Below are 24498 nucleotides of genomic sequence, written 5' to 3'. Positions count from 1 at the left end.
TGTTTTCTTCTCCCTAAAATTGCAACAACAATAGAAAAATAATCTCTGAGTTCGCTGGATTAAATTAGTTCAATCCCTATGACTGGAAAAAAAAATGTATGCCAGGTACTTACCAACATCTGTTGCTTATGAAGTAACTAATACCATCTTTATTTCAGTGGGAACGTATTTATTCCAAAGCCTAAACAGCAGAATGATCTCAATAGATATTTAAATTTCCCTTAGGGATTGCAAGCCATGTATGGTTGACACAGAGAACTGTGAGGAACTGGTATAAACTGTGTTCCAAGGATCTTAAACAACTTTTTGGTTTTTCGAGACAGGATTTTTCTGTAGTTTTGGAGCCTGTCCTGGAACTCGCTCTGTAGACCAAGCTGGCCTTGAACTCATAGAGATCTGCCTGTCTCTGCCTCCTGAGTGCTGGGATTAAATGAGTGTGCCACCACTGCCCAGATGACCCTAAACTTTTTTTTAAAAAAAATATTTATTTATTTTTATTATGTATACAATATTTTATCTGTGTGTATGCCTGCAGGCCAGACGAGGGCACCAGACCTCATTATAGGTGGTTGTGAGCCACCATGTGGTTGCTGGGAATTGAACTCCGGACCTTTGGAAGAGCAGGCAATGCTCTTAACTGCTGAGCCATCTCTCCAGTCTCCGATCCTAAACTTCTTAATTCATAGGAATGTCAGGCTGTTTTACTGGAAATTAGGAAACTGAAAATTTGGTCCCTTGGATTTTGGCAAGTGACAGCTGTTTTCATTACAGATGTGTTCTGCTGGGCATGAGTGTACGCCAATAATCCCTCATCCCTTTGGGTAAGACAGGAGGATTGCAAGTTTGAGGCTATCCTGGGTTACACAGGAGTTTGTATCAACCCCCACTGCAAAACAACAATTGTACAAGAATGTATTACAGGCTGGGCAGTGGGAGGGCAGGCCTCTGATCCCAGTACTAGGGAGGCAGAGGCGGGTGGATCACTGCGTTCAAGGCCAGCCTGGTCTACAGAGTGAGTTCCAGAACAGTCAGGACTACAGAGAAACCTGTCTCAACCAAAACAAACAAACAGACTGTATTACAAAAGAATGGGAGAAACTGTTGGCAAGTCATACATCTCATAAGGACATCATTCCGGAATATTTAAAGAATTCTTACAACCCAGCAACAAAAATGACAATCCATTTTAACTGGCCACAGAGACAGTTATGGTGGGTCACACCTGTAATCCTAGGACTCAAGACTGAGGCAGGAGGATTGCTGCAAATTCAAGGTAAGCCTAGCTGGCTTATCCTACAGAGCAAGACTCTATTTCAAAAACAACAAAACTCAAAAGGTTTGGGAAACAGAGGCAGGATTATCTCAAATTCATGGCCAGCCTGATCTACATAGTGAGTTCTATACAGCAAGACGCTGTCTCAAAACACCAGGAAGGAGGGGAGTTTTGAATAGCCATTTCTTCAAAGCAAATAAACGTATAAGAAACAGATACATCATTGGGGAAAAGGAAAGTCAAGATCATTCCACACATTCCACACTGACTAAGATAACAATAATCAAGACACATTCCAGGAACACTGCACATGGTGACACGTGCCTGTAATCTTGACACTTGGGAGGTGGAGACAGAAAGATCAAGAGTTCAAGATCATCCTTAGGATTGTGAGTTGTATGCCAGCCATAAGACCCTATCTCAAAACAAACTAACAAAAGGCAGTAATAAATCATGTTGAAGGAGTGGAGAAACTGGAACCCTTATACACTGCTGGTTGAAATGTAAAATATGCATCCACTTTGGAAACCATTTGATTGTTTCCTAGAAAAGTTAAACAGGATTATCACATGACCTAGCAAATCAACCTTTAGGCATGTACCCTAGAGGAATTAAAAACATATCAATGTTCACAGCAGCATTATTCTGCTCACATCAGCCAAAGTGGAGTTCCACAATGTCCATCAGTCTGGCTGAGCTGAATGCCCCTTCATGTAATGCAAGGCTCCTAGGAAATAAAAGGAATAAAGTGCTGACATGTGATAGTGTGTATGGACAGGATCCACAGGCACAGGAGTGAGGGCACCAGGGAGTGACTGCTAACGCTGTGATACTGACAGTGCCCTAACATGAGCTCGCGGTGACACTTGCACAGCGGTGAATACTATACTGTCCCACTGCGCTGTGTGCTACAAACGCACAAGTTTTCTGGTATGTTCAGTGCTTCAGTGACGCAATAAGAAGGAAGCATTTCAATTTCAGGAAGAGTTAGAGGGAAATATTTAGTCTATTCTGTGAGGAGTCATTGCCAGTGTTGTTGAGAGGGACAGTTGTATTGTGAGATTGGTTTGCACCTTATCCGCTGTGGATGGGAAAATGCTCTTCAGATGTGCAGACCTCCACTGTCTGCCAGTGCTTCCTTTCTCCATGGGTCAACCTGGGGGTCACTCAGGGGTCAAACACTGGAAGCAGGAGTCACCCCGAACCTGACACCTGCATGTGTTGGGCAGAACCAACGGCATGCCTAGGAACAAGCGGTGCATGTGAGGGGAGAAACGCTATTTTCTTATTTTGGGGTCCTGCAAAAGGAAGCTGGCTGCAAGGAAAGTCGGTCAAGACTTGAGGCTCTGGTGAAGGTGCACAGGCAAAGGAGACAAGGGGACCCCACATCTGAGCCCAGACTTACTGCCATCAGTTGTCTGACGTGAGCCCTATGCAAAGGGAAACTGGGCTAGAGGCAGGGAGGCAATTGGTGTCATGGTCTCGACACCCTTTGGAAAAGAATGATGTTGACTGCGAGTTTGTCTACAGTCAAACAGGTACCCAAAGACACTAAACAAGCACTGATGTGTAATCTGAAGAGAGGAAACATACTAGCTCTATAAAATACCCCAAGACGCAAAACTCTAGGAAGTCTCCTATGCCGACCCTTGTAAACAACTCTAAGTTCCTTCTCACCCCTTTGGGTGACCAAGTTGACCCAAGATACAAAGACATGGTATGATGGTCTTCCACATACATTCATATCCTAATCCCTGAACCAGCGAATGTCACCTTAAATGGCAAAAGGAACATTTGGTGGGTGTTATTAAGGATCTTGAGATGGGGAAATTATCCTCCTAGGCCAAATATAAGCATCCTTCTAAGAGAGATCCAGGAGGGCCAGAGTCAGACAAGGTTAGGCAAGAGGGAGAGTCATAAAAATGTACTTTGAGGATGAAGGGGCCATGAGTCCAAGAATGTCGGAGGCTGCTAGAAGCTGAAAAAGTCAAGGAAGCTGATCCACCTCTCAGGGTTTCCAGAAGGAAAGAAAGCCCTGCCCAAGGTGATTCTGGCCAAGTGAAGCTGATTCCAGACTTTAGCTTCCAGTCGCACAAGAGAAATTTTGTGTTAAGCCACCAAGCTCGCGGTCATTTGTTACAGCAGCTATAGGACGGATACAGACATGACCGAGACTCAGAAATTACCCAGAGACAACAGTGAAGCTGCCCTTGAGGGAAGGGTATGTGTGCTTGGTGGGGAGAACTATAGGTTCCAGCCAGTACTCGTATGCAGGCTGGGGAAGAAGTAAGGACAGGCTGAATACTGAAGATAAAGGCAGTGACTTGGTATTGCTGCCTTCAGGAGGACGGCCACCTCCTACTGTTTGTACAAAGTATGCATCCTGTCTGCCTGACCGAGGAAGAGCATGCTTCACCTAGAGTGATACTGACTGGGTTCTACTGTCTACTTTGAGGAAACAAGAGTTTGGCACAGGATGGTGTTCCCGACCCAGTTTTGAAACACTAACACTATATAAATAAAGTATTCTGTCATTTAAAAAATGTTGTGCAAGTACTTATCATAAATTAACCTATTTCAGTAATCTTCCTGGAGTCACTGCAAGTACTTATCATACATTCACCTATTTCAGTAATCTTCCTGGAGTCACTGAGTTGTGTAGCCATCACCATAATCCAAGTGTAAACACTGAAAATGCCAGTCACAGTCTTAAAGCTAATGTCTTACTTGAGAAAGAACAGGCAGAATTCCCCTGTCTACCAGAACAGTATTTACTTCTCCCTGGAGCTTTTCCTTGTATCTTGGACTGAAGTAAATTAAAAGTTTGCTATAAAAAGGATCCCTCAAATACAACTTTTTAAGGTGCTATCTACCACTTGGTGGCGCACGCCTTTAATCTAAGCAGTTGGGAGGCAGAGGCAGGCAGATCTCTTGAGTTTGAGGCCAGCCTGGCCAAAAGAGTGAGTTCCAGGACAGTCAGGGCAGAGAAACCATGCCTCAAAAATAAATAAAAAGTAATGAAAAACCACCACCAACAACAAAAAGGTTAGTCGCAGAAAGACTACTAGTGAGCGTTTTCTTGAAATTCTAGTGAACTGCTCAAGAGTACACATGAGAACTGTATTTTGTAAGACAAAGCAACAAGAAGAATTTAATTAAGGACCAATTATTAATTAAAACCGCTTGTTGCTCAGCCTAACTATTCTCAGTAACTAGTCCCCACTCTGCCGAGAATACAGTTCTCCTTCCCCAACACCCAGATCAGGTGGCTTTGCAGACAGGCTCCATCACTCCCCAAGGGCGCCTTGCTCTGTGATTTACCTGCAAGTAAGGAAAAGGAGAGACAGGTCCACCCTTCCCTGGGCCTCTAAAGTACCCAGCACCTGTTTAGTCCCCATGGTGGAGCCTGTGGTGCTGATGGAGATTTGAGCTTTGGCGAAAGCTTTTCCCACACTGGCTGCACTGGTATGGTTTCTCCCCAGTGTGGATTCTCTGGTGCAGTTTCAGAGTTGACTGCCTCCCAAAGCGGTTTCCGCACTCCCCACAGACGTAGGGTCTCTCTCCTGTGTGTACTCGCTTATGTCGCTTCAGCTCTGAATTCCACGTGAAGCTCTTCCCACAGTCATCGCATTTGTAAGGTTTCTTTGCCGCGTGGGCCGCCTGGTGGCTAAGACACTGCAGAAGGCTGCTCAGGCCTCTTCTGCCTCTTTTGCTTTTCTTTAACTCTCTCAGTGGGTAGCCTCTGAGGGGGTTGCTGATATAGTCCAGTTCTCTGCAATGCCTCTGGTAGTGAGCAAATGCCTTCTGAGCATTTGGGGGTCTGGCCTGCCTCTGTGACAATCGGGGTTCACTCGTGCTCACCCGTCTTGGCTCAGGGCCGTGCAGACTACCCACTTTGGAACTCGCGGGTGACACCGCATGTGTCTCTGCTCCTTTTGCCCCTTCCTGTTGTGGGTTTTCCTTGTCTCTTCTCGTCTTGGAGGCCTCTACAATAAAAAATAATGTGCTTCATTTTCTGTGCTTAGAAGAAAGAGCTTCAGCAAAAGAAGTATGAAGTTTGTTGGCGGCGGGGGGGGGGGGGGGTTGTCAGGGTAGGCCGCCTTCTGCAGGTAATGTACAAGCCATCAGACTCCTCTGAACCATAAAAAGGTTCCTCACCCCTGACATTGGTGAGTCAGAATCTGAAGGTTAGGCCTGGAAGTCTGTACCGTTAACTAGTTCCTGAGAGTGCCCCTAATCTACAGTAAAGTTAGGAACCAAATTCTCCTCTGTCCTTCCTATTTTGGGGGAGAAAGGTATAGGAAAACAGAAATAGCAAGGAAAAATACAAACAAAAAATGAAAGACATTAGAATGAAATATCAACAACAAAGAAGACAGTGACCATTTACTACTGACCGGGTCTATTGTATTGTCTAGGTTGGCTTCAAACTCTAGGGCCTAAGTGATCCTCCAAGTTTCTGGGACCACAGACATGTACAGCTGTACCTGGCTAAAGGGTAAAATTCCAGTACTTAAAGATTATCTGAATAAATTTCCCTCCCTTACAGGGACTAAGATTGACAACCTCCCTCACTTCAAAAGAATAATAAAGCCAGTGACTGCTGTGTGTTTCTCATTACAGTGTTGATATCTAGGTGTACAGAGACTGAACTATATAGTAGGTATGAGGCCTAATTAGAGACGCTGTCCACCTTCTGGGAGAACTGAGGATCAAGACGGCTGTGAACTAGAATGGACCAGGGAAACTGGAGAATCAGCAACAGCACTTTCCAGCAGGACCTCGAAATGGGAAATGTGTTTTCATGCTACATACACCATTCAACATGGCACTGCCAGGCAGATGTGATTGTTGAGTGTTTGAAACAGAGCTAAGGTGGTTGAGGTGGTGTGGTGATATTTGTGATCTAACAAATGAAGCTTGCCTGAAGATCAGAAGGCGGAGCCAGCCACTAGAGTTAACTTGGAGGCAAGACAGTGGTGGTGCACACCTTTAATCCCAGCACTTGGGAGGAGGAAACAGAAAGTAATACATGGCTGGGCGGAGAGAGGAATGTAAGGCAGGCAGAGATGGGAGCCTGCCTCTCTTCAGGCTGAGGATTTTGCGAGGTAGGAAGTGGCTATGGTTTGCTCCTTTGTCTCTGGTCTTTCAGCATTAACCCCTATATCTGACTCCGGATTTTTATATTAATACCAATTAGAATTTTGCATTGCCGAACTGAATTTTGAATTTTAATTCATTTAAATTTAATGAGGAGCTCAAATAGTTATTGCCAAATGATTTTCATCAAGGGATTGTTTTGCTCATTTTTTGAGACAGGGTCTCACATAGCCCAAGCTGGTCTCAAATTCACTAGGTAACTGAAGATGATATTAAGTTCCTGATCTTCTGCCTCTACCTCCCAAGTGCTGTGATTACAGGCATGCATCACCATGCCTGGCTTCATTGAGGTTCTTAAAAACATTAGATGGGAAAGGAGTCATTTTTTAGTAATCCAGTAATTCAAGGGGGTTAGCGTGTGTGAGTATGGTGCAGGTGTGTGTGTGTGTGTGTGTGTTAGAGTATGAGTGTGGTGCAGGTGTGTGTGTGAGTGTTAAAGTGTGAGTGTGTTGCAGGTGTGTGTGTGTGTGTTAGAGTGTGAGTGTGGTTCAGGTGTCTGTGTGTGTGTTAAAGTGTGAGTGTGGTGCAGGTGTGTGTGTGTCTATAAAGCACAAGTGAAGAAAGCAGATGACAATCGTCCTGTTCTATCACTCTCTGCCTTATTCTCTTGAGACAGGGTCTCTCACTGACTCTCCTGTCTCCTCCCACCCCCAAAGCACCGGCATTACAGGAGCAGACAAATAGGCCTTATTTTTCATGTTGGGGGGAGTTCTGTGGATTGAAACTCAGCGAACACTCTTATCCACTATGTCAACTCCCCAGCTGAGTACTTAATTTTTAAAAGTGTTAGCAATAAATTTGTTATTTATTGCCCAGCCTAAGGACTCTGTTATAGTAACCTTAATAACACATATGAAATGTCACATACAAAAAACTACCTCACAATGAACCAAAGATATAAACACAGAAGAACTAAACTTAACTCTTTAGAGAGAGCATACCTGCAAATCTGAATCATTCGATTGCCAATGGTATTTTACCATGACACCAAAAGCCCAAGCAAAGAAAAAGATTAGACTATCAACATGAAAAACATTTGGGCTGGTGAGATGGCTGGGTGAAGGCAGCTCTGGCCAAGCCTGACCCGAGTGTGACCCCTGGGACCCACACAGTGGAAGGAGAGATGTCAGTCCCCAAAGTTTCTTCTGTCTTCCACATGTGCACAGATGCACACGAAATATATAAAAATTCATAACATCTTTCAAAAGCATTTGTGCTTCATGGAACACCATCAGAAACTGAAAGGATAATTCACGGAACGAGAAGGAAAACATTCATGAATTCTCATCGTCTTCAAGGTCTAGGATCCAGAACAGTTATTTTAACACTTAAAGCTCAACAATAAAAAGACAAGTAGCTCAAATGAAAAATGGGTCAAGTATAGGGCTACAATTTTCCCATAAGCTGGGAGTGAAGGCAAAGGCCTGTCTTCACAGGATTTAGGAGGTGGATACCGCAGAATCAGGAGTTCAAGTTCAGCTTCAGTTAAGTAGTGGCTTTGAAGCCAGCCTAGGCTACAAGATACCTGATAACCAACAAAAGACAAGATATGCAATTTCCTTTTTAAAACGTCTAATTATGTTTATTGTATGTGTGTTAGGGGGTGGCTGTTTGTATGACAAAGCATGTGTAGTGGTCAGAGGACAGCTTGTAGAAATATCTCTCCCTCTATTATGTATACCCCAGGGATTGAATTCAGGTTGTCAAGCCTGGTAGCAAGTGCCTTTACCTACCAAGCCATCTATTGGCCAAGATATATAATTTAATAAACATATGAAATAATGCTTAAATATCATAACTCATTAAGGAAATGACAATCGAAGTCTCAGGGGCTATTACATCATCATAATAAAAGCTGTTGGGAATAAGTGCTAGCCAGGATGTGGAGAGCACCCTCACGCTTTGTTGATAGAAGCCTCTAATGGTGCAACCACTTTGCAGACTAATCCAGTAGCTCTCCAAAAACAAACAAGCAAAAAAACCAAACAGGCTGGGCATAGCCATGCAGGCCTTTAATCCCAGCATTTGGGACACAGAGGCAGATGGATATTTGTGAGTTCAAGGCTAGCCTGGTCTACATACTGAGTCCCAGACCAGGCTGGGCTGCATAGTGAGATCCTGTCTCTAAAATTTTAAAAGGTGTGCACTGGCCAGGAAAATGACTTGGTAAATAAAGGCACTTATTTCTCAAGCCCAGAGACCAGAGTTTGATCTCCACAACCCAAATGAGGGTAGAAGGTAAGAAATAACTCCATAGAGTTGTCCTTTGACCTCCACATGTACACTGTGGACAGACCCCCCCCCCCCACATACACACACAGTAAACTTTTAAAAGGTGGTCACGTGCAACACACGTTTGCAGAACCATGAGATGCTATGATGGAAACAGAGCTGATGAGCGGGCCCAAGTATAGAGTGTTTACCTGTCTCAGTCAGTTTGGGAACTGGTTCCTGGTAGAAGGGATATTTCTCCCAGTGATGGGGACTCAGCTGGGCCTGAGACCCTTCCCAGGAAGGCTCTTCCAGGGAGTTCTCTTGAATATCTCTGCTATGAGTTTGGGGCCCAAAGTCTGGAAGTTCTTGTTCTCCAGGCTGAGCTGCTGTTCTCTCCAGGAGCACCTTCTGCCCTTGCAGACAAACAGCCACCTAGGAAAAGGGCTAGCCATTAATTCTCCATTCCTTGATGGACTGTCGGGGGAGCATGCCGCTCACTGCTATAGCGTGATCCCTTTACAACCTGGATTCAAATTTTTTTTTTTTGATTTTTCGAGACAGGGTTTCTCCGTAGCTTTTGGTTCCTGTCCTGGAACTAGCTCTTGTAGACCAGGCTGGCCTCGAACTCACAGGGTTCCGCCTGCCTCTGCCTCCCGAGTGCTGGGATTAAAGGCGTGCGCCACCACCGCCTGGCTTGGAGTTCAAATTTTACGGATACCACCAAGACCTTCAAAGGAGATACATGAAAGGAAAAGGGGCTGATTCACAGCCAAGCTCCTCCGAAGGAGTTGGTGAAAATGTCAGACTCAGGGATAACAGTGCCGTCACCACCACTGTTCCCGCTCCATATCCCAACCCTCTCTACTTCTGCTTCCCCTCTGTACCCCTGGGAACAGAAAACAATACCATAAGGGGCCACTGGAAAACATTCCAACCTGGTAGGTTTCTCTGCTAAAGAGGTCCAAGGTACTCGGATCTAAGAAGACAAACTCACCTGTTCCCTCACAGTGCCATTTTCCAAAGCACATCTGACTTGCTTCCTTCAGAGGCTCCAGCTTTGGGGGGCTGGCTTTGGGGATGGGGATGGGGTCGGGCAGCAACACCACGGAACTGAGCTGAGACTTCCCCATTCAAAGGCAATATGGTAGACCCTTCACTGGAACAAAGTCCACGGAACTTCACCCCAAATTAGTTCCCTATTGAACAGACTAGACCTGTCAGACAAGAATTCTGATTGTAGTAAAACTTCACCAAAATCTTAAAACTCCTCTCCTAAGGTCATGAAGTCTATGAAGGAATATCTTAGTCTTCTACCTCCTCACTGGGTGCCAGTGGCTGGGTTTACTGAAACCCTGTTACAACGTTTTTAGGGGGAATGGGAGTTCCTGGAGGCTGGGTGCGACTTTGAAGCCATCCATTCCTCTGGAATCTCTAACTAGCTGGGATCATGAGACAAAACACTACCCCAAAAGACAGAGAGATCCTGGGACACACAGAAAAAGGACCCTCCTTACCCACTGCTTTGGTTTTTTGGACGCTCTGTGCAAATCTTCCACCAGCGTCACAATCTCCTTGCCGCTCATTGGATATCGATGCCTGACCTGCGCCTGGATCTCTGGAGGAAGGATGACCAGAAACTGCTCCATCACGAGGAGCTCCAAAATCTGCTCCTTAGTGTGTAGGTCAGGCTGCAGCCACTGTCTGCAGAGCTGTCGAAGGCGGGAGAGCGCTTCCTGGGGTCCAGACACCTCCTGATAACAAAAGTGTCTGAAGCTCTGGCGGGAAAGCTCAGGATCGGGGCCAGCTTTTTGCTGAGCGGGCCCACGTTTCTCCTCCAGCTTCATTATGATGTGTCTCTCTTGCCTGTCAGAATCCTCAGTGTAGGTACTCAAAGTTTTCTCCATTTTAGCTGCCATTTTGGGGGCCCAGGAAACAACGTCACTCTAATCAAGTCTTCTGGGTCATTGCTCTGGAGAAATCTCTCTGAAGGCTAGAAAAACGGTAGGAACGAAGCTCCTCTGGGAGCATTAGGGGTGGAAGGACCGCAGAGACATAGATAGCTTTCTCATTTGCAAGCCCTTATCCCAGACTCTGAAGACAAGATAGTTCCTGACAGTGGGAGGAGTTGGTCTTTTCGTCAGTTTTTAAGGAGAGAAGTCAAAATATTCCAAAAGGGCACTGGAGGGAATATTTAATTTTGTTATCTGGTGACATGCATGACACGATCTAACGGGCTGGTAGAGGAATCCCCAAGAAAGTTCAAGCTGTCATGCGCATAGCTCACACCAACTCTTCAGCATCCTGCAGACTCCAACCTCCAGTACATCTAAGAGCAAAAGCGCAGAGCTAGGCGAGGCCACAGCCCGCCAAGGGTAGCGAGTGCAGCTCCAGCAGCTCAGCCAGGCGCTGCTGCAGCAAGGGGGCGTGCAGATCCACCGCGGTGCTGGGTGTCAGCTCCAGTATCCACCTGCGGCGAGCTGAGCAGCTCAGAACCCTTCAGCGGGCGACCCATCCGTCCGGAGCCTGGAGACCAGGACCCCCCCAAGAACATGGGCTGGGGGCGGGGCCGGAGCTGGGCCACGGAGACACCCACTGGCTGAAAGAGCAACCTTGGCTTCCCCTTTCCCCTACGTGATTGGGTCCCTGTAACATTTTTAATTGTTTATTGGCTACGTGATCTATACAGTCGCAGTGCTTCCCGGGAGTCGTAGTTCAGTGACGAGTCCTGGCGCGTGCGCAATGTCCTGACTCGTACCCCAGACTGTTAACTACATCACTTGGTTGGTTGCGGGTAAGATTGGGGTGCAGGAAGTCTGGGACTCCAGCGGTCCTCCGCCCGCTCGGTCGCGGTGTGGAGGGCTTAAGGTCAGGCCTCACACTGGCTGGAAAGTCCTACCTCTTCGGATCCGTCCGTGGGGTGCTGGGAAGCTGGACTTGGGAGGTGGATATGCCTTGAAATTCTCATCCAGAGCAGGACCTACCTTGGCTTTCTCTGACCTCACCGCTAGGATTTTTCCTACTCTCCTTGGTCTAATCTCACACTGACTCAGCCAGCATGTGTCAGCATGAACTAGAAAACTTTTTAATTAATTTTTTTTTTCTTGAGGATGGGAGTTAGCTCAGTGGAAATAGTGCTTACCACAGAAGCATGAGAACCCATGTGAAAAAACCGGATGTGGTAGTGAGTTGTTAGAATCCCTGTGCAGGGGAGGTGGAGGGAGGGCAGGAGGGGCCCTGGAACTCCCGGGCCACTTAGCCTAGCCTAGGTGGTAATTTCCAGAACAATGAAAGACCCTGCCTCAAAATAACAAGATGGACAAACAAAACAAAAAGAAATAATAATAATAATAATAATAATAATAATAATAATAATAATAATAATAATAATAATAAAGCCCAGACAAGAAACAAAAATGCAAGAGGCCTGGAGAGACATCTCAGTGGTTAAGCGTTTGCTGCTTTATTCTAGAGGATTTGAGTTGTATTTGCAGCTCAAAACCATTTGTGTCCAGGAGCTGCAACAACACCTCTAGCCTCCAGCTGAGCCTACTCTCCTGCACCCACATGTACATACCCTCCTACAAGCACAGACATACGAATAATTCAAAATAATAAATCTTTAAAAAGTTTAAAAAGCTGACAGGCATAGTGGTCTTCGCCTGTAATCTCAGGACTCAGGAGGAAGGATCAGGCTGATCTCTGTGAGTTCAAGGCCAGCCTGGTCTGCCTGTAAGTTCCTGAACAACCAGAGCTACACAGTGAGACTCTGTCTTGGAAAAACAAAACAAAAATAACCAGAAATCTTTTAAAAGCAAGTAACAAACAAAAACCTAATCAAGATGTCCACTACTGAATTATTTAAAAATAATTCTTACCTTTCTGCCCCGGCACTAGGAATGGCAGAGGGGATGGCAGGGTCACAAGGATGAGGGTGACACAAGGTGAGCAGCTTCTGAGAAATGCCCTCCACAGCTGACCTTTGGCCTACCAAAGCATGCACAGGTACACAGGAACACAGAAATTTTTAAGTAAAATTTCACACAACATAAAAATAAGCGATATAAAGTGAGCAATTCCACTGTTATTTACAGTGCTGGATGGCCACTCTATCTAGTTATTAGACATTCTCACCACCCTTAAAACCTGTACCTGTACCTGGTTCCTGTTCTGTTTGGATGTATTGTCCTCACATAATATTCCATTGTATGGAGAGACAACAGTTCCAGGTTTCTATGCTTTTATATCTTTTTCCAGGAAGCAATTTGATTGGATATATTTCTAGACAGCCTTAGACTTATTTACTTAATTGTAATGGCTTATGTGGGTTGCTAAGTAAATCCTGAGTTCAGATGTAGAAGAATGAGAATAAACCCTGACCTTGCAGAAAATTCAACTCTAAATGGACCAAAGACCTTAACAGAAGAACTGAAACTGAAAATGCTAGAGGAAAGGGAAATTGTGCAGTGATGTAGGCACAGGGCTATGCTCTTTGAGCGCTTCAATTGCTCAGGAAATACATTCCCGACAGATGGGACCTCGTGAAATGAAAAGGTAAGGCAGCTGCCACTCAAACAGCTCTCACTTCCTGCTGTCCTGTCCTGTCAGTACACACCTGTCCTGACGGCATATCTCACAGATGTTCAGAAACCTCCAATCCGGTCTTGGGTAGTCCGTGGGAACTTCTGCTGAGGTTCGGATGCCCAGAGAAGACTTCATTACAGCCTAGAAATTGTACCTCTGTCACCACAGACAGCTGCAGCTTTAGCCTGGGAGACTCTGCTGTGTCAGGGCTGCTCCAGGGACCCTGTGGCTCGGAAAGGTGCTCCTCCCGAGCAGGGAGGGATATGATGTTCCTGGGTGGGGTCATCTAAAGGCCAACCTAAGTAGGCTGCCCCACTCTGTCTGGCAATGGTGATGTAGTGCAATATTTTTGCTCTTTTGGCTTTTTGGGGGGCCCCATGATCCATCTCCCAATTAAATCAAACAAGGGGGCTTATTTTTTTTGTTATGAATGCCAAGCTTGGCTTATTTGTTGTCAGATTTTTAAAAATTATTCTGACTGCCTGTTGCCTCTGGGCTTTTTCCTTTTTTTACTTCTGTGTATCTTACTTTCACTCTTACTCTGTGGGTGGATGGGCGGCTGGATGGATAACTGGACGGGTGGCTGGATGGGCGGCTGGATGGGTGGCTGGACGAGTGGGTGGCTGGGTAGCTGGATGGGTGGCTGGATGGGTGGGTGGATGGGTGGCTGGATGGATGGGTGGCTGGATAGATGGGTGGCTGGATGGATGGGTGGCTGGATGGATGGGTGGCTGGCCCCCAGTGTCTTTCTCTCCTTGGTCCTCATTTTTTCCTTCTATTTATACTCTTTGCCTAGCCCCACCTATCCTTGCTCCTGCCTTGTCATTGGCCATTCAGCTCTTTATTAAACCATCAGGTGTTTTAGACAGGGAAAGAATCACAGCTTCACAGAGTTAAACAAATGGCTTACAAACAAAAGCAACAACTCTTAAACTAATACTCCCCAACATGGTGGTGCTGAAGTTGGAGCTGCTGCAGGATCTTCAGGGGCTGCTGGAGTAGTGTTTACAACTCTCCACCAGCTCACCCCACCTGACAGTTGTTGGGGTCTGTTCCTGTCTACTGCCACTGAGGCTGTGTTGGATGGGTTTGACATCTGCCAATCAAACACTCTTGCCATCAAGACAGCCACAATATTTATTTGTTTATTTGTTTATTTATTTAGAACTAGGGATTGGACCTAAAGCCTCATGTATTCCAGGCAAGTGTCCTATTATATCACTGAGCTGAATACGCAGCTGCAATCATTTTCTTTTGAAAGGTTTAGGTTTTTATTTTTTTAAAAAAGAAAACAAACTATCTTTTTTCCTTATACATACCAATCCAAGTTCCCATCCCTTCCCTCCTCCCATTCCCTCTACATACCCTCCCACCCAATACCCATCCAATCCTAAGAGAGTGTAAGGCTCATTGCTTTGGGGGAAGGTCCCAGGACCCTCCTACTATATCTAGACTGAGCAAGGTATCATCTAAAGAGAATAGGTTCCCAAAAAGCCAGTATATGCAGTAGGAATACATACTGGTACCACTGCGAGTGGCTCCCCAGTCTGCCCCAGCCATGCGACTGTCAACCACATTCAGAGGGACTAGTTTCATCCTATGCTTGTTCCTTCCCAGTCCGGCTAGAGTTGGTGAGCTCCCATTAGCTTAGGTAAACTGTTTCAGTGGGTGAACCCATCATGGTCTTAACCTCCTTACTCATATTCTCATTCCTCCTACTCTTTAACTGGTCTTTGGGAACTCAGTCCAGTGCTCCACTGCAGATCTCTGCCTCTGTTTCAATCAGTTGCTGGATGAAGGTTCTATGGTGATATTTGAGATATTTATCAGTCTGACTACAGGACAAGGCCAGTTTGGGCCCCATCTCCTCTATTGCTTAGGGTCTTAGCTGGGGTCATCCTTGTGGATTCCTGGGAATTTCTCTAGAGCCAAGTGTCTTGCTAGCCCTATAATGGCTCCCTCAATCAAAATATCTCTTTCCTTGCTCTCATCTCTGTCCATCCTTTTTCTCCACTATCCCATTCCCTCAAGTTCTCCTCACCCCTCCCCTTCTCTGCACTTCTTCCCCTAAAATCCTCTCTTTTCCCCCACCTCCATACTCCATTCCCAATTTTTTCAGTCGATCTTGTCTGTTTCCACATTCCAGGTGGATATATATATATATATTTCACTTTATTACTTAGCTTCTCTAGGATCATGAACTATAGGCTCAATATCCTTTGTTTATAGCTAGTATCCACTTATGAGTGAGTACATACCATATTCATCTTTTTGGGTCTGGGTCACCTCACTCAGAATAGTGTTTTCTAATTCCATCCATTTGCATGCGAAATTCAAGATGTCATTGTTTTTTTCCACGCTGAGTAGTACTCTAATTTGTAAATGTGCCACACTTTCTTTATCCATTCTTCAGTTGAGGGGCATCTAGGTTGTTTCTGGGGTCTGGGTTACCACATTCAGGAAAGAGCTTACTAATTCTATCATTTGCATGCGAAATTTAAGATGTCATTGTTTTTAACCACTGAGTAGTACTCTAATGTGTAAATGTGAAACATTTTCTTTATCCATTCTTCGGTGAGGGGCATCTAGGTTTTTTCCAGGTTCTGGCTATGACAAATAATGCTGCTATGAACATAATTGAACAAATGTCCTTGTAGTATGATTGAGCATCTTTTGGGTATATGCCCAAAAGTGGTATTGCTGGATCCTGAGGTAGGTTTATTCCCAATTTTCTGAAAAACCACCATACTGATTTCCAAAGTGGTTGCACAAGTTTGCATTCCCACCAGCAATGGATGAGTGTTCCCCTTACTCCACATTCTCTTCAGCATAAGCTATCATTGGTGTTTTTGATCTTAGCTATTCATCCAGGTATTAGATGGTATCTCAGAGTTGTTTTGATTTGCATGACCCCAAACCTCTTGTATTCCAGGCAAGTGTTCTATTATGTCACTGAACTGTAGACACAGCTGCAATCATTTTATTTTCTTATAATAATTTCTTTTTTCAGGATGGATTGATCGATTTCTATTGGTTTTTCAAGACAGGATTTCTCTATGCAGCCATAGCTGTCCTGGAACTGGCTCTGTACACCAGACTGGCCTTGACCCCAGAGATTCACCTGCATCTGCCTCCCAACTGTTAGTATTAAAAGTGTATCCTAAAAATCACTCAGCTGAGAATTTCTTTTTTACTTAATTAATTACGTTTTATGTACTCGGGTGTTTTGTCTACACTTTTGTCTCTGCACCACATCTATGCCTAGTGCCTTTGGAGGCCCGAAGACGGCATTGAATCCCCTGAAACAAGGGTTAAAGACAGTTGCGAGCCACCGTGTGGATGCTGGGACTCAAACCACATCCTCTGGTGTAGTGGCATTTCATTTGTATTTTTATAAAAAATTTTGCCTGAAGTTCAGAGAATAAAATAGCCACACCAGTCAGCCTTACAGACCAGGCAGTAGTAACACACACCTTTAATCCCAGTAGCCACATTAGTTTGCTGGCTGTTTTGCTTTTCTGACCTTCACTGAGCAGATGGGTAACAAACCTGATGCTATGGCTGTTAGCTGGAATGATTTAAATGAAGCCAAATCAAGGTACCATGGGACTAGCATTGAAAGGCAAGTAGTTTTGCCAAAGGTTTCTCATTAATTATTACATTAGGTAGAAAGCAAATTTTATGGGCACATACCGAAGGGGTTAATCAGGTGACAGAATGGAGAGGAAGAACAGTTAGCCTGTAGTTTGAGACTAGACAGACAATTGGACCAAGATGATGGATGGCTAAGAAATAAAGATGAATTCTATTTTCATCTGAAGTTGATAAAGCAGAACCTGAATTCATGGGAATATAGTAAACTTCATGCTTTTTTCCTTAGAATGTAAAAAATTCAGTAACAGACAGAGAAACAGGTCTGTGCTAGGGCAATAACCTTTTGACTAGTAAGAGTCCATATGTACCCTGTTGTCTGTGGTAAATAAAGAGAATGTCTCAATGAGACTAACCATCTTCCTAAAGTGTAGTCTGTCAGGAACATGCCTTGACTTCACTGAGGACAAAGCTTCAAATAAGGAATGTAGGGAAAACAAGCAGTATGGAATAAAGAAGATGGCTCTCTCCTCATCTGGCTTCTCTTTCTTTCCTCAGCAACCTTCCCAGTGCCCCCTTCACTTCTTTGTTTCTCAGAGTATAGATGAGGGGATTTAACATGGGTGCAACCACACAGTAGAAGAGAGAAATGAATTTCCCTTGGTCATGATTACTGCTCTTAGGTGGAAGCAGATACCCATATATAGCTGAGTCATAGAAGATGAAGACCACTACCAAATGGGAGAGGCATGTATTGAAGGCCTTCCGTCGTCCCTCCACAGAACGGATCTTCATCACTGCCTGAGCAATGAAGCAGTAGGAGGACAGGATGACGCTCAGTGGGACAGCAGTGAAGAAAGTACAGACACCACTAAGCACAGCCTCATTGAGACTTGTGTCTCCACAGGCCAATTTAATCATGGCGGGCACCTCACACAGGAAGTTGTCCACCTTCTGGTGTCCACAAAATGGGAGCTGCAACGTGAAAGTTGACTGAATGACCGAGTTGCCTAAGCCACACAGCCAGCCGACAGCAGCCAGCAGCCAGCAGAGCCGTGGATTCATGACAGTCATGTAGTGCAGGGGCCGGCAAACTGCCACATATCGGTCAAATGCCATCACCACAAGCAATATACACTCAGTGGCCCCCAGCCAAAGGAAAACATAGAGCTGAGTTACACATCCACCATAGCTGATGGTCTTGTCTGGCCCCCATAGATTTTTCAGCATTTGGGGGACTGAACTGGTTGTAAAGGCCAGGTCCAGGGAAGAGAGGTTGCTGAGGAAGAAGTACATGGGTGTGTGGAGCCGGGCGTCAAGACGGGAAAGCAGGATGATGGTTGAATTCCCAACCAGGGTCAACAAGTAGGAGAAGAGGATGACTACAAAAAAGACCCTCTCCAGCTGGGGATGCTCAGATAAACCCATCAGAATGAAGCTCCCAGAGGAGCTGTTGCTGTCCACCTCCATCCCTGGCTGCTTCAGACACTGGAAGCTGCTCTGGAAAACTGTTGTGGGGAAAAAAGGGGAGAGGCAGCTACTGCTGAATCTGCATCCAGAATGTTCTTCAGCCTCCACAGATAAGGAGCCATCCAGCCTTTCCAGGCAGAAGCTTTCAGCGACCCCTTGGTGTCAGATGAGTGGGCATGTCAACAGGGACCTAGCACAGAGATGAAGGAGTGTCTTGTGAAGACAGACAATGGGTAGGGCTCAGTAGTCCAGAGCAGTAGGAAGACAGACAGAGGGATCTGGCAAGGTAGAATTAGATACAGACATTCTCTAAACACAGTTTCTGCAGTAAAGATTTCTGTGCTCTGAGCAGGGGAAAACACACTCTGAATTTTGACAAATCTTACAGGATATTTATGATAATTTTGTTTCTTAGGCGGGAGAGATGGCCCAGCAAGTAAGAGCACATACTCCTCTTGTAGATGACTCAAGTAGGTTCTTAGTACTCTAGTCTCACAACGGTCTGTAAATCTAACTCCAGGGGATCTGACATCCTCTTCGGCCAACTGCAGTTTAAACATTATTTGTTTGGTAATTCTTGTTTTAATCCTAAAATATTGGTTGTTATGAAGGCCAAGTCAGTTGATATGAGTACAAAGAGATAAGCCTTACTCTAGAACTTACTATAGAAGTTACTGGAGAATATATTGCCATTTTGACTGATAAGTTACAATCCCAAACTTAACTAGAACAGATAATAGAGATATTCATAGAAAGGCAGAGGTATTTAACTGACAAGCAACCTCTTCATTACAGTTTTACAATTAAAGGAACAGCTCAAGTTTGTCAAACAACTAACCTCAATTCATTCATTCACCTTATGGGAACAACTCCCAAGTGACATGCATCCCCAGGACTGTGTGAGAACTGACTGGATTCCTGTGGAAATGTTAGATTTCAGGAGATTTAAGGAAGTGATATCTCATATGGTACAAATTCGCCCTTTTTGAAGCAAATGTTAGATTCATGGTCAACTAGTAACTGAATTGTTCCACAAGACTGGAAAGACCCGGGTACAGCAGTATTGGAACCTGGTCCACAATTGCAGTGGAGGGCCTGGTGGAGAGATGAGGCTGGGACCTTTCAACAACGAAGTAGGGCTAGAGGTATTGACATTTCCCATGACTGACCTCTTGGAGAGGGAAATTATGCTGATGTACACAGTCAGTCTTTATATGATGATCATACCCTGGCTCTATTTCATTCAACAGCTTTGAATGCTTGGGACAGAATTGAAGGAGTCAGAGAGAATGGACTCATTTACTATAGGTAAACAAGGCACAAAAGAAACCCTCACTAATTTTTCCTTTTTTTTTCTTTTCTTTTCTTCTTCTTTTTTTTTTTGGAAAGATTGACTTCATCTATAAATAGAATGATACCAAATTCAGAAGGTAGAAAAATAATAACTGAGTCTTTGGTTTTTGAAATTGCTAATTCACAATGTGAAAGAGTAATTAGGGCATTAAAGGTAAGATCAGCACCCATAGAAAATGGTTCTGATATATACATATATATATCATGATATGAGATTGAATATTGACTATATATATATGATGCATGGATAGGAAAAGTGACTTCAACAGGCTTGAAGAAAAATCAAAATGTCAAGTGTTTTAATTGTGGCAAACAAGGTCATCTAAAAGGAATTGTAGACATGGTATTCCTAGAAGCAACGTTTCTTCTAGTCCAAACAAAATGAATGCAGATCAACAAGGAACAGACACCTTAACTCTTTGTCATTGGGAATTGCCTTGGTGGGGGGCTATCACAGGCCTCCATGTCTATGTTGGTTCAGTCATTTTCTTGCCATCATGGGGGAAACTCCTCCTCAGAGCAATTAACGGATCTAATGTTATTGAAAAAAAAACCATACTTCTCTGGATGATAGAACAGCTTTAGAAGATAAAAAAATATTTCAGGAGAAACCATAATGTAAATATTTTGGCAAACTTCTAAAAATGATAATAGTCCCAAGCTAAAAATATGCAAAAATGACATTGTAATTGAAGGTCTTATAGACCCAGGGTAACAATAAATACAACAGAATATTTGCATCCAAATTGGCCTCTTCAGGAGGTAAATGTTCAGCTTTTGGGTATTGCAACTTTATCTCAGGTAAAACAAAGTCCAAGATGTGTTGAATGTATAGGGCCTGCAGGACAGAGAAGAAAATTAAGGCCATATGTGTCTAATATAGCAATGAATTTATGCAGACGTGATTTGTTACAGCAATGGAATACCCAGATTAACATTCCTCCAATCCCAGAAGCAAAGCATAAAGTAAGATGTCTCTGGGGAAAATACTAAAGGTTTTATAAAGAACAGTCCCCGGCCATTCATGTAGAAGGACAGAGCATAACAGCTGCTGATCTTTCAGAGGTACCAACAGCCCCACCTTAATAATGGTCAAGTGACAAACCTTTCTGGTGGGACAGTGGCTTTCAACATCAGAAAAATTACAGGCCTTAGAACAGCTGGTACAGGAATAGCTGAATGGTCAACATATTGAAGTATTTACCAAACCTTGGCATTCTCATATATTTGTTATTAAAAAGAATTCTGGAAAACGGAGAATGTTAACAAATTTGAGATCCATAAATAAAATAATTTAGCCAATGTTCTTTCTGAAGCCTGGAATTACCATGCGTTCTCTATATCTAAAAGCTGGTCTATTATGTTTATTAATATAAAAATCTGTTTCTTCACTGTACCTTTACAGGAAAAGGACTGAGAAAAAATTGCCTTCACTGTGCCTACTTATACCTCTCATTCTCTTAAGAGGTATCAGTGGAAGATCCTCCCTCAAGGAATGTTAATCAGCCCATCCTGTGCCAGTATTTTGTATGACATTGTTGGAAATGATTTGTGTACAGTTTCCCCAATGTATAATTTACTGTTATATGAACAATATATTACTAGCTGATTCAAATGTAGATACTTTAGAAAAATCTTTGCAGAAGTAAAGAACATTTGGCCTTGTTGGGGATTATTAGTTGCTTCTGAAAAAAAATACACAAGATGGGATTGTATTAATTACCTAGGGTATAAAATAGGTTTACAAAAAATTCAACTCCAAATCAGCAGAGATCAATCATGGGCTCTGAATGACTTTCTAAAATTGCTGGGAACCATTAACCGGCTATAGCCTACAATTGGATTGACAACTCAAAATTAAGTAATTTAATTCAATTCTTACAAGGTGACAAGGAATTCAAAAGTTCAGGAATATTATCAGCTGAGGCTGAGGGAGAATTGATTTTGGTAGAAAAGAAGTTACAGGATGCACAAATGGATCGTTTGAATCCAGAACTAGATTGTGTCCTGGCCATTTTACCCTCTACACATTTCCCTACGGGAATTTTAATGCAGAAAGAAGATAATATCTTAGATTGAATACTTTTACCACAAAAGCAGAGTAAAAAAAAGACCTATAAAGAAGAACATTTTTGAGATTAATCTAAAAAAGAAACAAACAAACCGGAGACTTCATCAATTAACAGTAATAGACCCAGCAGAAATTGCAGTACCATTAATAATGAAGAAATTTCCTCTTTATGGGCAGAAAATGAACATTGACTAAGAATTTGCAGTATTTCTTGGAGAGATTAACCACAAATACCACAGAAGCAAAAGAATTCTGTTTATAAAGATAACTGAGAGTATCCTTGCTCACAATGTATGGGAAACACTAATATCTGGAGCCCCTATATTCTATACTGATGCAAACAAATCAGGAAAGGCAGGTTAAAAATCAGAAAATTAGAATAAAGTGGCTCAAATCCCTTGTGATTCTGCCCAAAAGTCAAAATTATATATATTTTCATAGTATTATTATATATTTCAGACCCTCTTATTATAGTTACTGACTACCAATATGCAGAAAGATTTGTTTTACATTCTGAAATTGCTGAATTTACTCCAGATGATGCAGAATTGACTTTTTTACTTAAATAGTTACAAGAAATAATTAGAAATAGATACCACTCCTTATATATAACACACATTAGATCCCATATGGGTCTACCAAGCCCTTTAGCACAAGGAAATGATGAAATTCCTATTGGTAGGAAGCATGATAGAAGTCTCAGAATTGCATAAAAAGCACCATGTAAATAGCAAGGACTCAAAAAAAAAGATTTTCCATCACTTGACAATAAGCACAGGAAATTATAAGGATATGTCTTATTGGTTTTTTATACAGTGAAACTCTACTAACTGCAGGAAGTAACTGAAAAGAAAATCAAAGAGGAGCGGCGGCGCGGCCGGACGCACAGAGGCGGAGCGGCAGGGCGCACAGAGGCGGAGCGGTGGCCAGACGCGGCGGAGCAACACCGCATACAGGAAGAGGCTTTCGGGGACCAGCGCAGCAGCAGACCCAAGCGGCGGGGATAGGCGTGCAATAAGGAGAGCAGATCGCCCTACTACAATTGAATCAAAGAGGTAGGCCTTTGGTTGGCCAGGTCACTGGCACAAGGGGAGCCTGGTCCTGTCCTGAAGATCCTTCGGAGGGGTGAGAGGGTTCTTGGCCTGCAGCAGGAACCACGAAAGAGAGTGAGGGCATTTTGTAAGCGGAGCCCTTGGCCAGCAGGGAAACCTGATCCGGTTTTTAAAGGACCCATTGGATAGGATCAATAGGAGGAGATGGGCAGGCGCCAAGGCAAGAATTCACCCAATAATCCGAAAAACAACATGAAAACATCAGAACCCAATGATCTTACAACAGAAGTATTTGAACAACCTAACACAGAAGAAGTGGAAAAAATTGACTTTATGAAGATAATAGAGTCCCTTAAACAACATGTAAAAAATGCCCTTATAGAAATGGATGAGAAGTATAACAAAAAGTTTGAAGAAATGAGTAAATACGTACATGATACCCTGGGAAACCAAGAAAAAACCATCAAACAGGTAATGGAAACAGTTCAAGAATTGAAAACTGAAATGAAGGCAAAGAAGAAAATACAAACTGAGGACCAGCTGGATATGGAAAATCTAGGCCAACGAGCAGAGTCTACAGAAACAAGCATAATCAATAGAATACAAGAGCTAGAAGAAAGACTCTCAGATGCTGAGGACACCATAGAGAAAATAAACGAACAGATCAAAGAAAACAGCAAAGCCAACAAATTCTCAACACAAAACATTCAGGAACTATGGGACACAATAAAAAAACCAAACCTAAGAATAATAGGAATAGAAGAAGGAGAAGAGTCACAGCTCAAAGGCCCAGAAAATATTTTCAACAAAATTATGGAAGAAAACTTTCCCAACTTAAAGAAAGATATTCATTTAAATATTCAAGAAGCATACAGAACACCAAACAGACTGGATCAAAGAAAAACATCTCCTCGCCATATAATAATCAAAACACAAAATATACAGGTTAAAGAAAGAATATTAAGAGCTGCAAAAGAAAAAGGGCAAGTAACTTATAAAGGTAAACCGATCAGACTTACACCTGACTTCTCGATGGAAACTATGAAAGCCAGAAGGTCCTGGATAGAGGTTCTGCAGAAGCTAAGAGACCATGGATGCAAACCCAAACTACTATACCCAGCCAAGCTATCGTTCATTATCAATGGAGAAAACAAGACATTCCAGGATAAGAACAAATTTAAACAATACGTAGCCACAAATCCAGCCCTACAGAAAGTAATAGAAGGAAAATCGCAACCCAAGGAATCCAACAATGCCAACACTGCCTACAATAACCCAGGCATCTAATGACCCTTCACGAGCACATCTCAAAGAAGGGAGACACACAATCTCTACTACCAAAAGCAAAAAGAATAACCGGAGTAAACAACCACTGGTCATTAATATCACTTAATATTAATGGGCTCAATTCACCTATAAAAAGGCACAGGCTAAAAGATTGGATACGAAAACAGGATCCAACATTCTGCTGTTTGCAAGAAACACATCTCAACCACAAAGACAGGCACCTACTCAGAGTAAAGGGTTGGGAAAAGGTGTTTCAAGCAAATGGTCCTAAGAAAAAAGCAGGTGTGGCCATATTAATTTCTAACAAAACTGACTTCAAACTAAAATCAATCAGAAGAGACCGAGACGGTCACTTTATACTCATAACAGGAACAATTCATCAGGAGGACGTCTCAATCCTGAATATATACGCCCCCAATATAAAAGCACCTACTTATGTAAAAGAA

General features: G+C 43.4%; 2 protein-coding genes across 4 annotated transcripts; both read right to left on the bottom strand.

The window, feature by feature from the left end:
* Nucleotides 1-631: 631 nt before the first annotated feature.
* Nucleotides 632-11184, bottom strand: Znf174 (zinc finger protein 174). The gene is made up of 3 exons (XM_041676097.1): nt 10162-11184; nt 8857-9079; nt 632-5259 (listed from the first exon to the last, which is right to left on the bottom strand). The coding sequence occupies exons 1-3, from the start codon at nt 10561-10563 to the stop codon at nt 4661-4663; spliced, it is 1224 nt and encodes a 407-aa protein (XP_041532031.1). The 5' UTR covers nt 10564-11184; the 3' UTR covers nt 632-4660.
* A 4245-nt stretch (nt 11185-15429) lies between these two features.
* LOC121463855 (olfactory receptor 15-like) lies at nt 15430-24416 on the bottom strand. Of its 3 annotated transcripts, none has more exons than XM_041676375.1 (2): nt 17379-18289; nt 15430-15445 (listed from the first exon to the last, which is right to left on the bottom strand). In XM_041676375.1, exons 1-2 carry the CDS (start codon nt 18287-18289, stop codon nt 15430-15432), a joined length of 927 nt encoding a protein of 308 aa, XP_041532309.1. The 3 variants fall into 3 exon arrangements, with proteins under 3 accessions (XP_041532309.1, XP_041532308.1, XP_041532307.1); XM_041676374.1 differs by lacking the exon at nt 15430-15445 and adding an exon at nt 24406-24416 and having other exon boundaries at nt 17351-18275; XM_041676373.1 differs by lacking the exon at nt 15430-15445 and having other exon boundaries at nt 17351-18289.
* Between the last annotated feature and the right edge of the window lie 82 nt (nt 24417-24498).

The sequence above is a fragment of the Microtus oregoni genome, unplaced genomic scaffold, assembly GCF_018167655.1.
Source record: "Microtus oregoni isolate MIOR12 unplaced genomic scaffold, Mior012 000027F_ref0000203, whole genome shotgun sequence".
In the NCBI taxonomy this organism is placed as follows: Eukaryota; Metazoa; Chordata; class Mammalia; order Rodentia; family Cricetidae; genus Microtus; species Microtus oregoni.
Note: the sequence above shows the minus strand (reverse complement) of the source record. Positions and strands in the feature narration are given on the sequence as shown.

Coding starts and splice junctions, on each gene's coding strand:
- LOC121463855 (XM_041676373.1), bottom strand. CDS start 18,289: ATGGAGGTGGACAGCAACAGCTCCTCTGGGAGCTTCATTCTGATGGGT.
- Znf174 (XM_041676097.1), bottom strand. CDS start 10,563: ATGGCAGCTAAAATGGAGAAAACTTTGAGTACCTACACTGAGGATTCT. Junction 9,080..10,161: donor CCAAAAAACCAAAGCAGTGG/GTAAGGAGGGTC, acceptor CCCTTTTCCTAG/GTGGCTGTTTGTCTGCAAGG. Junction 5,260..8,856: donor TCCCAAACTGACTGAGACAG/GTAAACACTCTA, acceptor TTTTTATTGTAG/AGGCCTCCAAGACGAGAAGA.